Genomic DNA, 16,854 nt, shown 5'->3' on the forward strand with positions numbered 1-16,854 from the left:
TGAGTCTCTGTTAGAACTTCCAGCAAACTGACTTTACCTGGGGACAAAGGGGCAGATTTTTAGGAAAAGTTAATTATAGGAAATAATTTCCTATATAGACTTTTCTGTTTTCTTTGGCGGGACACTTTTCACCTCCTCTGCCATTTAAATATTTCAAATCTATGTGAAGTTTGTGAATTTTACTGCTGTTCCCCTTTTCACAGTTCAATTTTTTTATCTTTATTCCAAATATATTTACTTCACATGTATTTACGTTACTTCTTCTGGTTTATAACCAGAAAAGTATTTCAAAATCTGAGATAATTCAGTTTTATTATTTGTAAATCAGTATTTTAAGGTTTGGTTAATATCTGTGATGTTTTCTAGTGACCATAAGAATTTAATCAAAAGGGGGAAGATGGACAAGTGTTTTATTTTCAGAAACAAAACATTATTGCTTCTGAACATTACCAGCAAAAGCACCTTGTGAACCACCTGAATGTATTGTATCTTATGAGTTTGACAACTTCTTCCCAAATTTACCTTGACCCTTTTATCAGCATGTTGCCACCTCAGGTAGTTTTCCTGCCATCATAAGACCAAAAGTCCTTCCTCCTACCCCACAGCCTCATTATAACCAGCGGTTTCATTTCTGCATACATATAAAAATCCTGCAAGTTAAGAGGGCATTTCCTGCTGTTACCTGAAACAGTATTTTTTTCACCCAGCCCTCTAATTAAGAAATTGAACTGGCAACCAGCTTTTGATTTTATGTTTAGTTTTGTTTTTTTTTTTGTGCATGCAATTATTGTCATAAGGACTTTGTATTATAAGAGGACTCATTTATATTTTTGCTTTGACAGTAAGAAATCCTTATACGGGCCATAAATACCTATGTGGAGCACTTCAGACTAGCATTGTTCTTTTAGAATGGGTTGAACCAATGCAGAAATTTATGTTAATTAAGGTAAGCATAAAAGTCAAACTATCTTGTTCTTAGTATAAAAGCTTGTCAACCTTACTGTTCTTTAAAGAAACATTTTTTCAGTTAATTTTCAGGTTAATTTAATGATTTTAGATAATGTGGCAGGGTTGTGAAGATCTGCCCAATTGTAAGGAACTTAATTGGCCTACTAAAAGTTTCATAAGAGACGAGAGAAATAGTTCAAGGGTATGGCGGTGGGGAGCTGGAAATAGTGTCTCACGTGCAGAGCCTGATGGCAGAAACAGGAAGTACCAAAAGATCAGTGAAATGTTTTGAATATACTCTCTGGTTGACCTCCATCACAGCTGAAAACAACATACGGGTTGCAGTTTGGCCTAGGAGAACTAGGGATAATCATAATGACAGGGAAATGAGTTGTTTTTAGTTATATACATACCCATTAATTTGCCCAGGCCTTTCCACAGATTTTTTTTTTTTTTTTTTTTTTTTTGCGCTTAAGTTTTCTAAAATCATTTAATGAATGAATAATTTTAAAAATATTTACTATTACTCATCTATAACTTACATTTAAGGAAAAAACCTTTAAAATATGTGAAGTACAGGCTCAGTTACATCAAGGAAATACCAAATGAATTTTTAAAGTTGTTTTCCGTGCTATTATATATGGACTAAGTGGTCTTTTCTCATGTGCATTTGATCTCAGTAGAAATTTAGAGTCGGAATATAGCTGGAGTGGGGTTCTTCCTAAATTTTATAGTATTAAGATATTTAAAGTATTGAATCCCTGTTGTTTAAAATCCTGTAAGTGACTAAAAAGTCTAGTTTTCGTTTTTTAATATCAGTTTTAACCTCAAGATTAACTAGGGCTAAACAGATGAAAATATAGTTTCAAGAATTTGAAACCTATTGAAGTATTAATTTCACAGGTAAATACACTGAAACAAAAATTACTTAAACTGAAACCTCAGGGGAAAATAGCCTTATAAGTTGTGTAAAGCAGAACTACTGAATACAGCCCATTTATGGCAAAAATTGTTTTGTTCTCAGCTCCTCTTTGTTCTTGTTTATTTGACAAAAGAATGCTTTATCCAAGATGGAATGGTGAAGTCTACACAGTTTGATTTTTTGGCAACCCCTTCCTTTCCTTTTTCCTTTCTTTCTTTAGTCTATTTTAAATATGTCCTTCCTATTATTTTCATTCCTAACCTCTATCAAAATGAAATGTTTTATCATATCAGTTATTCTTGTATACTGATAGACTGATTAACCTGATATGAATGAATTTTATGTTATCTAATATGTTAAACCATTTATCCTAATGTATAATGAAAAATGCTTTTCTCTATTAGAGGAATTGTCTGTGTCAAGAGCATGCAGGAGGGAATATATACTTTGAAGATATAGGAAGCTTAAAAATTACCCGTCCATGGCTTCTCTTTTCCTGGTAGATGGCACCAGGGTGCTTGGCCTGGCTCTAATGAGGCCTGTTACCAGCATTCTGAGATAGTGAACCTGTAGTACAATTCTACTTGCAGGTCTCCATCAAGATTTTAATCACTCTTCTCCCTTTCCTTAAACTCTCTGAGCTATAATGTTTGCCTGCTTTCCTTAACCTTAACCTAGCTTGCTTGCTTTTTCTTACTTTCTGTCTGTCTTCCTTCCTTCCTTCCTTCCTTCCTTCCTTCCTTCCTTCCTTTCTGTGTCCCTCTGCATCAAGACTTGTATATGTATATATTTCTCTCCATATTTAACATTATTTTAATCAGTATTTATGGTGTTTCTGTACTGTAACCCTTCATCAGATGTATTCAAAAACATCGTCATGCTTTCTATATTCTTGTTTCCTCCTAGTGACATTTCTGACAGTTTTTGCATCATTAGACTGCATTTTTTTTTTTTTTGAGATGGAGTCTGGCTCTGTTGCCCAGGCTGAAGTGCAGTGGCGTGAACTCAGCTCACTGCAACCTCCGCCTCCCAGGATCAAGCAGTTCTCTGCCTCAGCCTCCCGAGTAGCTGGGACTACAGGCGCCCAGCTAATTTTTGTATTTTTAGTAGAGACGGGGTTTCACTGTCTTGGCCAGGCTGGTCTCAAACTCCTGACCTCAGGTGATCCACCCGCCTCATCCTCCCAAAGTGCTGGGATTACAGGTGTGAGCCACCGTGCCCGGCCTAGACTGCATTTTCATCATAAATAAAAGTTAAAAATTAAAGATCTCCCCAGCAAACATAATGTACCTGTTGTAGGCAAGGCACCCTGTTACTTACTAGAGAGACAAAAATATGCAAGATACAGTTGCTGCCCTCAAGGACAATAGCAACTGGATTTAAAACTATTAGACATGCCTTCTGTTAATGACTTAGACAAATTGCTTAGTTATTATTCGAAGCAACATAGAAGTAGTCAAAATCTGTTGGTTTTTTTTTTAAAGCATTGTTTCTGTGTTTAAACTGTAAAAGTTTAAAAATGCATCTTTAATCAGAAGCATTGGTTTTTTTCCTGCTTCGTTGCTCTTTATTTCAAAGAGAATTATTTAAGTTGCTGTACCTTGTTAAAAAATGACAGATTTTATCAAAAGCATGTGCCCCAAGGCAATGGTAAAGCTCCTAGAGAAGAGGTTTGGAGAATAATGATGAAGTGTCTGTGCCTGTGGAATGGAGGGACTTTAGCAGCCATAGGGAAGGAAGAAATGTGGGAACAGCAGGTGAACACAGAGCTTCACGTTCCAGCCACAAGTACCATTTTATATCTTCCAACACTTTAAAACTACCTGTTACGATATTCCCCGTTGCACCTTTTTCTTTTCTTTAGAATTTGTAAGTTGCCAGATTAAAAAAGAAAACAAATCAAATCCAGTAGCTTCGTTAAATGCCAGCAATAACCATTTGGAAAATACAGTGAAAACACAGCCAGTTTATAAAAGCAACAAAAATATAAAATATATAAGAATGAACTAAATAAAATATGCATGAGAGTGGTATTTTTTTTTAATTTTTTGTGAAGAAAAATTTTAGAATTCCCCTTGTCATCCTCCCTTTTAGTCAGCTCCCTGCCTCTTTTTTACAAAGGAACCTTGAAAGTTCTTACTTTTTTTCTCTTTTTGCTATCTAAGCACATGTCCCTAAACATTAGAACTAGTTTTATTTAATTTTTCAACAGTATTTAAGTGGAATTATAAAGTATATGTTCATTTGTGTCTGGCTTTTTTTGTGCAGCATTATATTTGTATAGTTGCTGGACATAGCTATAGTTTATTCATTTTTCAGTTCTCTATATATAATTATTTTGTGAATATGCCATAATTTTATCTGTTTTGCATTTGTCTCTTGTATGTATGTGCTCATGTTCTTTAGAATGTATACCTAGGAGTATTATTGCAAGGTCCTAAGGAATGCCTATATCCAGCACTAATAAATAATGCAGTTAACCAGTGTGGCTCTGCCACTCTATCTCCCACCACCAGTGTTGTATGAGCGTTTGCTTACTCCTCTCAGATGCTTATTAATTCATTCTTTTAATTTTAGCCATTCTGGTGGATATGTATAGTATCTACTTATTGTGGTTTTATTTCTTGATTACTAATGAAGTTAGTGTTTTCCATCTTTTTTTTTTTAGTCCTTCAAAATGTGAATTTATTCTTTGTAGCAATATAAAAGAAATTTTAAACTTACAAAAAATTAAGATGGGTTGTATTGTAACTGTGAGTTTATTTGATAAAATCACGAGATATGAAGCTAACTTTTTTAAATTTATGACTTTTTCTGTTCACATCTTACAAGAGGAGTGTCTCTTGCTAATTAGCATTTCACTTCTCTCATCCATGTTTGCTCAGTTGATTAAGAAGGCAGAGGAGTATAACTGAAGAAGCATCAAATTGGGAGACAGGAGACTGCCACAAAGGCCGGGGGACATGGGCCAGTCACCCAGTTCCTGGGCCCTAGTTTCCAACTTTGAAAAGAGAGAGTTGGACATGTGACTTAGAAATTCCCTTCCAGCCTTAATGTTCTAAAATCATGTAATTATAACTTTAAAATATTTTGTGATGGTAAACCTAAAATCTTTGTAAAGATACTCCACAATTTAGATTTTTCTACATTACCTGAATTTCTGTGACAAGATGCAGTCTTTATTGTAGAAAGCTGTTTTATAGTATTCTTACAGAATTATTTGGTTTTTATTTTCCTTTGTTTAATGTATTTTTGCTTCTTTCTCTAGCACATAGATTTTCCTATACCATGTCCACTTAGAATGTTTGAAATGCTGGTAGTTCCTGAGCAGGAGTACCCTTTAGTTTGTGTTGGTGTCAGTAGAGGTAGAGACTTCAACCAAGTGGTTCGATTTGAGACGGTCAATCCAAATTCTACCTCTTCATGGTTTACAGAATCAGGTTTGTAATTTTTATGGCATTATTAAGGGTAATACATATACTGGTTTTATAAGGGTAATACATATACTGGTTTTATAAGTAGTAAGTTTACTCTCTTATTAAGCAAAAACTGCATACACTGCCAGTCTTCAATAACTATTACTAAACTGGAAGAAGGGAAGATTACTCTCTTTAAAATAACTAATTCATATGACAAATTTAAAACATTGGCAGGCAGGGCATGGTGGGTCATGCCAGTAATCCCAGTACTTTGGGAGGCCAAGGTGAGAGGATTGCTTGAGTCCAGGAGTTCAAGAACAGCCTGGGCAATGTAGCAAGACCCTGTCTCTATAAAACTTACATGTAAGTTAGCTGGGCATGGTGGTGGATGCCTGTAGTCCCACCTACCAGGGAGGCCAAGATGGGAGGATCACTTGAGCCCAGGAAGTCGAGGGTGCAATGAGCGATGTTCATGCCTCTGTATTCCACCCTGGGTGACAGAATGAGATCCTGTCTCTAACTAACCAACTAAATCAAGCAAACATTGCCGAAACATGAGACTGAGAGCACATACACCAGTTTTTTTATTTAGAAATGAACATGAAGGATCTGATCCTCAAAGACCTGTATCTTTTATTGGTATGTATGTATATTTGGTATATATTAATAAACAATTGTGCATGAACACACCTCTTACTATAAAATGAGGTATACACCTGGGTTGTTATTTGATTTTGGTGACATGTATTTTAAATAACAATGTCTCTTGAAGGACACCATGTATAGGTAACCCATAAAGTCATATTTGAATTAATCTTTCTTGGAAATAATTAAATTAATATCACAAATTGAATACCAATTAAAGCACTTTTTTTCCAAACAAATAAAGGGGAAATAACAATTTATATAGACTCAAATATTTTTAGTATTTTGATAATACTTTTTATATGTTTCACATTTCGTTTTTAGAGAATTTTACATGCATCAAATTGTTTTGATTATGTTCATTAATATGAAAATGAATACGAAATGCATATTAACATAGGAAACATTTAAAACAAAACTTGGGTACTTAACGTTTTCATAATTCTCAGAATTTTTAAGTATTTTATGTACTTTTAAATGGTGTATACCTGAAAATTTGTATTTTACATAACTCCAGTTGCCCTGCCTCCCTGAGGTGATGTTACCTTTTTAATCATACAGCATCACTTTACTAGGAGTACTGGTAAAAGTGATCACTGAGTATGTAGTACATAGCAGCAAATACCAGACTTGAGCAGTCATCAGAGTCACTGGGAGACTTGTGACATTGTTGGGCCCCACCCCCAGAGCTGTTCATTTATAGTCTAGATAGGACCTGAGAATTTTCGTTTCTGTGAATTCCCAAGTGATGCTGATGAGGTTGACACAGAGACCATAGTTTAAGGCATATATAGACAAACCTCAGCCTGGGTAATACAGCAAGACCCCATCTCTAAAATTTTTTTTTTAATTAGCCAGTCCTGGTGGCCTGCACCTGTGGTCTCAGCTACTCAGAAGGCTAAGTCAGAGGGTAACTTGAGGCCAGGAGTTCAAGGCTGCAGGGAGCCATGATTGCACCACAGCATTTCAGCCTGAGCAGCAGGCTGAAAAAAAAAAAGAATTTTCATTTCTGTCAGTTCCCAGGTGATACTGATGGTGTTGATGCAGGAACCATAGTTTGAGAACTACATGTATTTACAAATCTCCCACTAATAGAAAATTTGGTTTTTAAAAGAGGAAAAGTTGCATTATAAGATATTTTAAGTGTACTTTGTTTTCTAGTGCAGTTGGCATTCTGTATCCATGTGTTCCGCATCACCAGTAGTGTTGACAACAGCCAACATATGCTCTGTTGAGCACTTAACATTGTTTAGCACTTGCATCAGCACTTAAACCCACATAGCCTGGCTCAGTCACTACGTGTGTATTACAAGACATATCCATTTCAAGTACTGTTATCCTCAGAATTCTTTTTCTTAAATGTTTCCATGCTTTAAGTATCACAGTTTCTCTAGGTTTACCAAAATTTGTTTGTGTTGTAGATACCCCACAGACAAATGTTTCTCATGTAACCCAACTGGAGAGAGATACCATCCTTGTATGCTTGGACTGTAAGTTTTTATTTATGAATGTCTTACTTTAACAAGACTTCTTTTATCTTAGTTTCTGAGTGACTTTTTTTCTTCTAGGTTGTATAAAAATAGTAAATCTCCAAGGAAGATTAAAATCTAGCAGGAAATTATCATCAGAACTCACCTTTGATTTCCAGATTGAATCAATAGGTAAGTCAAAGTTTTATAATTCTTTACATTATGAACTCCTTAAAATAATTTATCTGCTAATTATCCAAAATTAAAGATTGATACTATTAAGGACGCTTTTTTTAAAATAGAGGATATGGCTGGGCATGGTGGCTCATGCCTGTAATCCCAGCACTTTGGGAGGCCAAGGTGGGTGGATCACTTGAGGCCAGGAGTTCAAGACCAGCCTGGCCAACATGGTGAAACCCCGTGTCTGCTAAAAAAACAAAAATTAGCCAGGTGTGCTGGCACGCGCCTGTAGTCCGAGCTACTCGGGAAGCTGAGGCATGAGAATCACTTGAAACCTGCGAAGGGGAGGTTGCAATGAGTTGAGATCGTGCCATTGCACGCCAGCCTGGGTGACAGAGTGAGACTCTTGTCTCAAAAAGTAAAATAAAAATAGAGGATATAATAAATATGAAGTCACTATCAGCCTTCATGCTTATACATTCTCTAAAATAGTTTAATAACTGTAGTATAGATAATGTTATCTTCCTTGTAAGAAATAATGTCATTTCTCATAACATAGTTTTGAATTCCCATTTCCTCCAGACTCCTATAGGGTTTTTCTGTAAGTATTTTAAAATTCAGTACTTAATATACCAGATTATGTTTTGGCTGTTGTACCTGCTGATCAGAGAATTTTAAGTAGATGGAAGTTTCTTCTTGTCATTCTCACATTTTGCTTAATAGGAGTTTTTTTCTGGAAAAGGATTTCTGACAGAATCAATATTTTTTAAATGACTACATTCAAAAAAAATAAGGTGAAAATTATCTTATATAGCATAGTGCTGGGAAAATGAATGGTGATTAATATTTAACTAGGCACACTTTTTCTGGTGTTCCTTATCAGTAAAATAAAGATATTTGCATGTATGTATATTAGCAGAGGGTAAGGCTAAAGTCAGTTAGTTCATTGTCTTATTCCAGGTTCTGTTTTCTGCATTCTTCCAACTAGAATGTCATTCATCCAACAAACAAATGATTATAATAAGTCAGTTTCGAGGGATATCTGATCAAGATGTTAAAATGGAATCTCTGCTTTCAAAGACGACATAGCCAGGGTCAAAAAGCAAGATCAACAACAGAATCTCAAAGCAGTATACAGGTCTGAAGCTAACAGGCCCGCTGGGCTCCAGTTATAGAAGTATCCCACAGGAGATGGAGCACCACAGCCAAGTTCATTGCTTGTAGTGCCTGGTAATCAGGCATGATGGTTTTTTATCTACCTCCCCCATTAAAGGAAGAGATAATCCCTATCCTGTGCAAACTGTTTCAGATTGCAGACAAGGAATTCTGAATAAATCAGTGTTTAATACTGATGCTAAAATCAAGCAAGATTAGTACAGAAAACAAAAATTATAATCTTATGAAAATCGATTTTTTAAAGTGTAAATAAAATATAAGCAAATAGAATTACACATTATCAAATAGTAGACTATCCCAGGAAAGCAAGGATGGTTCAGCATCAGAAAATGTGTTTATGTAATACATGACACCAAGTTTTAAGAGAAAATCATGTAGATGCCCAAAAAGCATTCAGTAAAATCTGTCATTAATGATTTTTTTTTAATAATACTTCTTAGCATATTGGGAATAGAAAAGAATGTCCACCTAGCAAAGCCTATTAAAAATAAGTTTAATGATCAAATTAATTCCCATTAAAGTGGAGAACTAAATAAGGATGTTTGCTTTTATTAAATTTCAATATTGTATATTAGACGAGAAAGGGAAAATATGAGGATTAGAAAGAAAAAGATGAAAAGATCATTTTTTGCTGATGGTATGATTATGTACATAGAACATTAAATCCTATAATAAATTACAAGTGCTAATAAGAGAATTCAGAGTTGCTGGATATGAGTAACACCAAAGAATAGCTTTCCTAAATAATCAGTGAAAAACTTAATTGGAAGAAAGACCCCTTTCACAATGGCAATAAAGTAACATATATAAGAATAAATGAAATCCAAACATTTTTAAGATCGTTATCTAGGAAACTCCAAATTATTTTTTTAAAGACATTAAAGAGTCAGCAAGTGAAGAACTACATCGTGTCCATGGGTAGAAAGACTTAAACGAGAAAGATGCCAGTTCTTCAGTTAATCCACAGGTTCAGTGGATCTGCAGTAAGAATCCCAACATGATGTTTTGTGCCACTTGATAAGCTCCTCTTAAAATTCATATGGAATGGCCAGGCACAGCGGCTCACGCCTGTAATCCCAGCACTGTAGGAGGCTGAGGCAAGAGAATTGCTTGAACCCACGGTTTTGAGACCAGTCTGGACAATTTAGGGAGACTCCATCTCTACATATAATTTTTAAAAATAAAAAATAAGTGTATATGGAAGAGCCAAAGACCAAGAATAATAAAATAAATGTTGACAAATCCTTTTCTACCCAATATTGAAACTTACTATAAAGCCATAGTGATAGTGTGATAGCAACACAGGAATAAATAGGTAGAAGAGTGAGACAGAAGAAAGGGCCCAGAAATAGACCCACGTGTAAATGGAAATTCATGGCATTATGTATTAGTGGGGAAGAAATGGGCCATTCAATAAATGATGCTGGTACAATTGGTTACCTGCGGAAAACAAAATAAGATTTCTTCCTCCCTGAGTACATGCAAAAATGTGTATTAAAAATGTATATATAAAAGGCAAACTAAATCTTGTTCTACATGCCCTGTGCTTCAGTAATTCTATTTATGGGTGTCTACCATCGAGAAAGATTTGTACATGTATTCAAGATGTACAAAAATGTTTATTGCAAAATTGTTTGTAATAATGAAAAACTAGAAATAACCTAAGTGTTTATCATACCAAATGTATGAGGGTTGGAAACATTCAATATAAAATTTATATTGATAGTCTAAGCTTATAGTAATAGTGAAAACATGCATGAGGTTGATAAATACCAAATTTATAATAGTGGTTATCTCAGGGATAAAGGAAAGGCCAGAATTGGGAATAGGGCAGGGTACATAGGGGATGCCAGCTGTATTTGTACCCTGGCAGAATGTTAGGATTTGATTGTTGGGTGGTGGATACACGTGTATTTCTATGTAAATTTAAAGCAAATATGGCAGAATGCAAATATGGCAGAATGTTAGGATTTGATTGTTGGGTGGTGGATACACGTGTATTTCTATGCTGTTTTCTGTATTTTTCTGTATGTTTGCAGTATTTTATTTTTGAATATTATCAAAACAGGCCTAATGCAGTGGCTCATGGCTTTAACCCTGGCACTCTGGGAGGGCAAGGCAGGCAGATCATTTGAGGCCAGGAGTTTGAGACGAGACTAGCCTGGCCAACATAGTGAAACCCCATTTCTACTGAAAATACAAAACAAAATCTATAACAAAAATATTTTCAGCGAATTTTTTCCTACCAAAAAGATGCATAAGCTCTGTATAGTGTATTTTTAAACTTTTCAAATGTAAACATGCCATATAAATATGGAATAGCTGACATTAGTTGTGAATTGCAATATTGCTGTATGAGATAGAGGGATGAAATGATGCTTATCAGTTGAACTTTTGTACTATTAACAGTAATTGAGCTGTTCTTGCCTGCTAGTGTGCCTACAAGACAGTGTGCTAGCTTTCTGGAAACATGGAATGCAAGGTAGAAGTTTTAGATCTAATGAGGTAAGTAAATTATGTCCATTAAGTAGTCACAAAACATTGTCAAATTCCACTTCAAACAGTTTGATTCCTAAATGATACAAGTAATGCTTGATTGGCCAATTTTATTAATACTTACGTATTTAGTCTGTTAATAAAGTCAGTAGCCCGTACTCTATAGCCACCTCTTTCTCTCCACTACTCAAACAACTTATTGCATATTTAATGTGCTTCCAAATAATCACTCTAAAATTTAGAACAAGAACTTGGTAATCTGCTAAAAGTGAGCCAACTATGATTTTCTTTCAGCTTTCCCAGAGGAACGCCAGGAGCAAGAGTGCTAGTGCTGGCTGTCTCTGGCCTTAAGCACCTTTTCTATCTGGTACTTAAGAAATAATGACCAGTACAGACTATAAGTAAAGAACCGTATTTCTCTGGAAGCCCACTTGCCTCTTATTTTCAACATCCTTATTCATTTGACATGTATATAATTCTTTGCCCCTTTTACCTTTCCTTTTTACTAACCTTTAGCTATGCATCTCGTGAGTCCTTCCTACCTCACAGAAATAATTTAACTCTAAGCCGTGTGACATATTCAAGTCAGTTCAACGTTTATGCTGGAAAGTTCTGAGGTTATAAACGTGAGCAAGATGTGGCACTTGCCCCCAGAATGTTATAAGCACATAAAATTGTCAGAAATTCTTCCAGTACCCCCAAGCCAATCTCAGTCATGTCACTTGGAAGGAAGCTTATTTGTTTCTTAAACTGTCATTCATTAAGCTCAGAGCGTTTATTTCTAACAAAGTAAGCAATATACCACAGTGTTCATGAGCCTGGGTTCCAGAGTTGAGACACTAGACTTCAAGTCTCAAGTTTAGCTAGTTAGTAGTTGCGTGACCTTGGCATGTCACCTAACTTCTTTCTACCTATATTTTTTCATCTGTGAATTGAGTTGTTATGATTAAATGAAGCAAAGCATGTAATGTGCTTGGCCTGGTTCCTGACCTACAGTAAGTGTTTAAAAGGTAGCTGCTGGCCAGGTGCGGTGGCTCACGCCTGTAAACCCAGCACTTTGGGAGGCCGAGGCAGGCGGATCACGAGGTCAAGAGATCAAGACCATTCTGGCCAACATGGTAAAACCTCGTCTCTACTAAAAATACAAAAATTAGCTGGGTGTGGTGGCGCGTGCCTGTAGTCCCAGCTACTTGGGAGGCAGAGACAGGAGAATCACTTGAACCCAGGAGGCGGAGGTTGCAGTGAGCCCAGATTGCATTACTGCCCTCCAGCCTGGCAACAGAATGAGACGCCATCCCCCCTCCAAAAAAAAAAAAAAAAGGTGGCTGCTACTATGTTTCTAAAAGTAATCCTCACGAGTGGGCTCACACTTTCTAAAATCACCTGAGGAACTGAGCAGGGAGATAAGAACAGTCAACAGCTAATAAACACTAGTCAGAGAAAGAAAAGCATTACAGACAAATAGAGAGTGGTTTAAAAACTGAAAGGAAAAAGTTCACCCAAAAAGTCACCTTAGAACTACACAGGCAGGCTATCAATACACACCTCCAAAAATGTTAGATTCTTCTAGTAGGCAAACCCCAAAATATGCTGGTAATCACAGTCATGATGAGCCACAGGTGTTGGAGTGTGCTGAGCGTGTTGTTTCCTGCAGGTGTGCTGGGTTACAACAGAAGCTAAGAGTCATTGGTGTTCAGAAAATCTAATTGTAGGGGTATTGATGGAATAAATTTAATTTCAAATCCATTTTTTCTTCAGTCTACCAAATTTTGGGGAGCTGCTACCGCCCTATATTTATTCTTAACTCCTCAACTGGTAATTGGTCATACTGAGGACTTCTTGAAGGATATATGGTCATTAGAAAATATCATTTCAAGAGAATGGGGAAGAAATGGGAAAGATAATTATTATGTATTGAGCACTTCCTTAGCGAGGCATTATACCCACTAATCCTCATAAGAACACTGCAGGGCACTACTGCATGGTAGAGCTTTTCAATCCCGTCTTGCATAAGGCAAAAAACCATTTCTAGCAGATTATATACGTTGCGCAGTAAGTGGGAGAACTGAGATTCAAACTCAAGGCATGTCTGGCTTTTTAATATTTCCTGTTAAACTACATGGCAGCCTTTTAAGTAAAAGAACCAGATCTAAGTAGCTTACTGCTGCCAGTAACCTTACCATTAGCATTAACATAAATGATGAAAGTTTCTAATTAATAAAATGAATTTAGTGCTTTGCTTTTAAATTTTTCCCTTGAAGTCCTATGATTTAACAAGGAAATCATTTTCCTTTGCCTGTATTTTATGATTAACTCAAAATTAACCACATTTCCCCTAGACTAACAAATTGATGTACCTACATGCTGACTTGAATAAATAGTCATGCAGGAATATATTTTCATTTTAGGGATTATGTTTCTTTTCTGTTGAATTATAATGAAGTGCCCATTGAAATTTTTGTGTCTTTAATTTCAGAAATTAAATTTATGTTTTAATTGAACAGGTAACACAAGAAATTTCAGATAGCACAAGAATTTTCAGGCTGCTTGGATCTGACAGGTATGAAAATGAGCTGTATTATTAAATACAGAGTACTAAACATGTTTTGTAGATCCAGCATGAAATGGATTTCTTTTTCAAGAGAATTGAAATGTCTGCAATATGTTCAGCATTGAATTTTTCACACTATAAGAAATCACAAGTCAGAAAGTTAGAAAGCCTTTGAAAATGTACCTGATCTTCCAAGTAACAGGAATGTATGGATCTGTCAGTACTAGTTTGCATTAAACATACTGACGTCTGATTTGTAGCAGAAGAAAGAGGAAATACCATATGTTAATGAACAGAACTTTTTGTTGTTAATGCCGGATAGGATTTTGGAGACCTGTTCTGATTGACTGTCGGGGATCTGTCAGGGTGGTGGGAGAAATTATAAAGTCATAGGAAATAGACACAAACCTTCTTGGAAGGCCAGAAGGTTTGCATAGCTTCAGTAAAAGATTTGGCTGAAGGCAGCTGAATTCTCTCCAAAGCTTAGGGCGTAGATACATAGGAATGTAGAGGAGTTTATCTAAATAGCTTGTTTACTCATGTTGTCCTAAAACCTATCTTTGATCATTCCGGGGCAGGACTGCTCTTTCCAGGGGGGAGCACTCAGATTAATTACCCACAGGTGTGTTGACTCAAAGCCTTTGTCATTAAATCTGTGCTGAATAAATGCCCACAGGGCCAGCTAGTCAGGGCACATGGCTGCTACAACTCTTTCTGTGAGTGCCCTGGCCCCCTAGCTGCTCTTTCACTGAATACTGGTGTCTGAGTATGTTATTCATCCATCATGCACCCTGGGTCTCTGGGTCAGACCCTGGCAGTTTAGCTTCTGATTCTTAAACTGCAAATCATTTTTAGAACTTGTAACAGGAATTAAGTTCCCCCGAATGATTTCTAATATAGGTTTCTCCCCAGTTCTGTCTCTTAGAAGAACACTGGCCTAGAGGTGGATGGTAGTGGACAGCAAAATTACTTCCCAGAGCTAGAACTGACCCTGTAATCACAGTGATAGCAAATGATTTCTGCCCACAATCAAATGAGCAGCATTTATAGAGACACATATTGGAGAAGCAATGGAAAATTTGGGGGCTAACATTAGTTTTCAAGAATAACTTTGTTTTGTTATATGTTTTTTGTTTATTACTTTTAGGGTCGTGGTTTTGGAAAGTAGGCCAACTGATAACCCCACAGCAAATAGCAATTTGTACATCCTGGCGGGTCATGAAAACAGTTACTGAGAATTGTGCTTTGACAGTTAACTCTAGAAAGAAAGAACACTACCACTGCAACAGTAATGGATGCTTGAAGCTGTACAAAAGCTGCAGTAACCTGTCTTCAGTTACTTTTGTAATTTATTGTGGCATGAGACAAGATGGGGAAAATTTTGTTTTAAGTGGTATGGATATATTTAGCATATTGAACCACACAAGTGCTTAATTCATTGTTATGTAATCTTTGTACATATAGGCAGTATTTTTTCTGTGAAACTTCATATTGCTGAAGACATACACTAAGAATTTATGTAGATAATGTACTTTTATGAGATGTACAAGTAAGTGTCTTATCTGTACAGCTGTAAATGTTGATGAAAATGCAATTGGGTTAATATTTTAAGAATTCTTTAGTATATTCTTGGGTGTGGCTATATTACAAAATGGGATGCTGGCAATGAAACAATACATTTAACACTATTGTATTTTTATTATATGTAATTTAGTAATATGAATATAAATCTTGTAACTTTTAAAATTGTAATGGAGGCTGTAATCATTTTATAATCTTGTTTTTAATTTTAATGCAAGTACACTGGTGTTTATATTTGCACAAAGTATTGATATGTGATGTATTAAGTCACAAAAGTAAGCTGTGACATTGTCTATAAGCATTTGGCTCCACAAATGTATTTGGATTGTTTTCTATGTGAAGCAAACCAATTACAATTAACCACCTGTTGTAGTAACTGGTCTTTTTATATTTAAGCAGAATCCTGTAAGATTGCTTGTCTTTGCTTAAAAATAATACCTTTGAACATTTTTGAATCACAGAATAGCGGTACCATGATATAATACTGCAATTGTGGTCTGAATTACAGTATGCACAAAGAATTAATTAGCATTATTAAAGAGTCCTCACTAAACATTTCATGTAATCACACTGAAGAACTGTAACATTCCATAGAGTGAAGTGGTTCAGATTTCTCTTGGAATTTTTCTTTGGTTGGCCTTATTTTATGATCCTTTTCATATTTCTTTTGACTTAGAGTATTAGTACATGGCCAAAATAATTTAGTTACTACCTCATACAAACAATATAATGGTTACTACACATCACAGGAACTTAGTTTTGGTTTAAGTCATTTTTGATTGCTTTTTTCCAATGGAATATGTATATACCAGGTTTTAGCAAAATGCACACTTTTGGCTCTTTTTGGTATATGTTCTTTATATTTTAATGTGAGTATATACACTAAGAACAAACTAAATTGTGATTTATGGTCTTCATTTATTTTAATTGATAATGGTTTTAAAATATGTTCCTGATTGTACATATTGTAAAATAAACATGTTTTTTAACATGTTGTTGTATAGTAGCTTGTCATCTGGTTTAATCTGTATATAGTAACACTAAAACATATAAAGGGGGAAAGCTTTATTTGTTTTGTAGTTAAATTCTTAAGTACTCAATTTTGCTCCCTCAAATCATGATTTTTATTTGATATGTGATTTCAATTTCATGAAGCTTTAATAATTCCACATAGGAGAAAAGGGCATCTTTTGCAGAATCTTTGACTTCCTGATAAGAAAAGTCAAACATTCATAGTTTTCTGGTTAGAGGCAGGGGTCCACAGACCACAGTCCTCAGACCAATCCAGCCTACTGCCTGTTTTTGTAAATAAAGTTTTAATGGAGCACAACACCACGTATTCACTTACATGTTGTCTATGCTGCTTTTGTGCTACAGTGTTAGAGTTGAGTGGCTTCTGAAACACTGTATGGTCTGAAAAGCCTAAAATTCTTACTTTACTGACTAAAGAATTCTTAAAAAAATTTG

The 16,854-nt window shown here is 35.5% G+C and overlaps 1 protein-coding gene across 2 annotated transcripts in view; it reads left to right on the plus strand.

The window, feature by feature from the left end:
- Positions 1–16,388, plus strand: part of MAP4K3 (mitogen-activated protein kinase kinase kinase kinase 3) — a 135,279-nt gene extending 118,891 nt beyond the window's left edge. For both annotated transcript variants that reach the window (XM_011970802.1, XM_011970803.1), the window contains 7 exons: positions 843–946; positions 5,139–5,310; positions 7,356–7,424; positions 7,503–7,595; positions 11,194–11,264; positions 13,760–13,815; positions 14,954–16,388. In XM_011970802.1, coding sequence (XP_011826192.1) covers positions 843–946; positions 5,139–5,310; positions 7,356–7,424; positions 7,503–7,595; positions 11,194–11,264; positions 13,760–13,815; positions 14,954–15,041 — 653 coding nt within the window. In that variant the 3' untranslated portion in view covers positions 15,042–16,388. The remainder of the gene's footprint in view (positions 1–842; positions 947–5,138; positions 5,311–7,355; positions 7,425–7,502; positions 7,596–11,193; positions 11,265–13,759; positions 13,816–14,953) is intronic.
- Positions 16,389–16,854: the final 466 nt, after the last annotated feature.

The sequence above is a fragment of the Mandrillus leucophaeus genome, unplaced genomic scaffold, assembly GCF_000951045.1.
Source record: "Mandrillus leucophaeus isolate KB7577 unplaced genomic scaffold, Mleu.le_1.0 Scaffold974, whole genome shotgun sequence".
Taxonomy (NCBI): Eukaryota; Metazoa; Chordata; class Mammalia; order Primates; family Cercopithecidae; genus Mandrillus; species Mandrillus leucophaeus.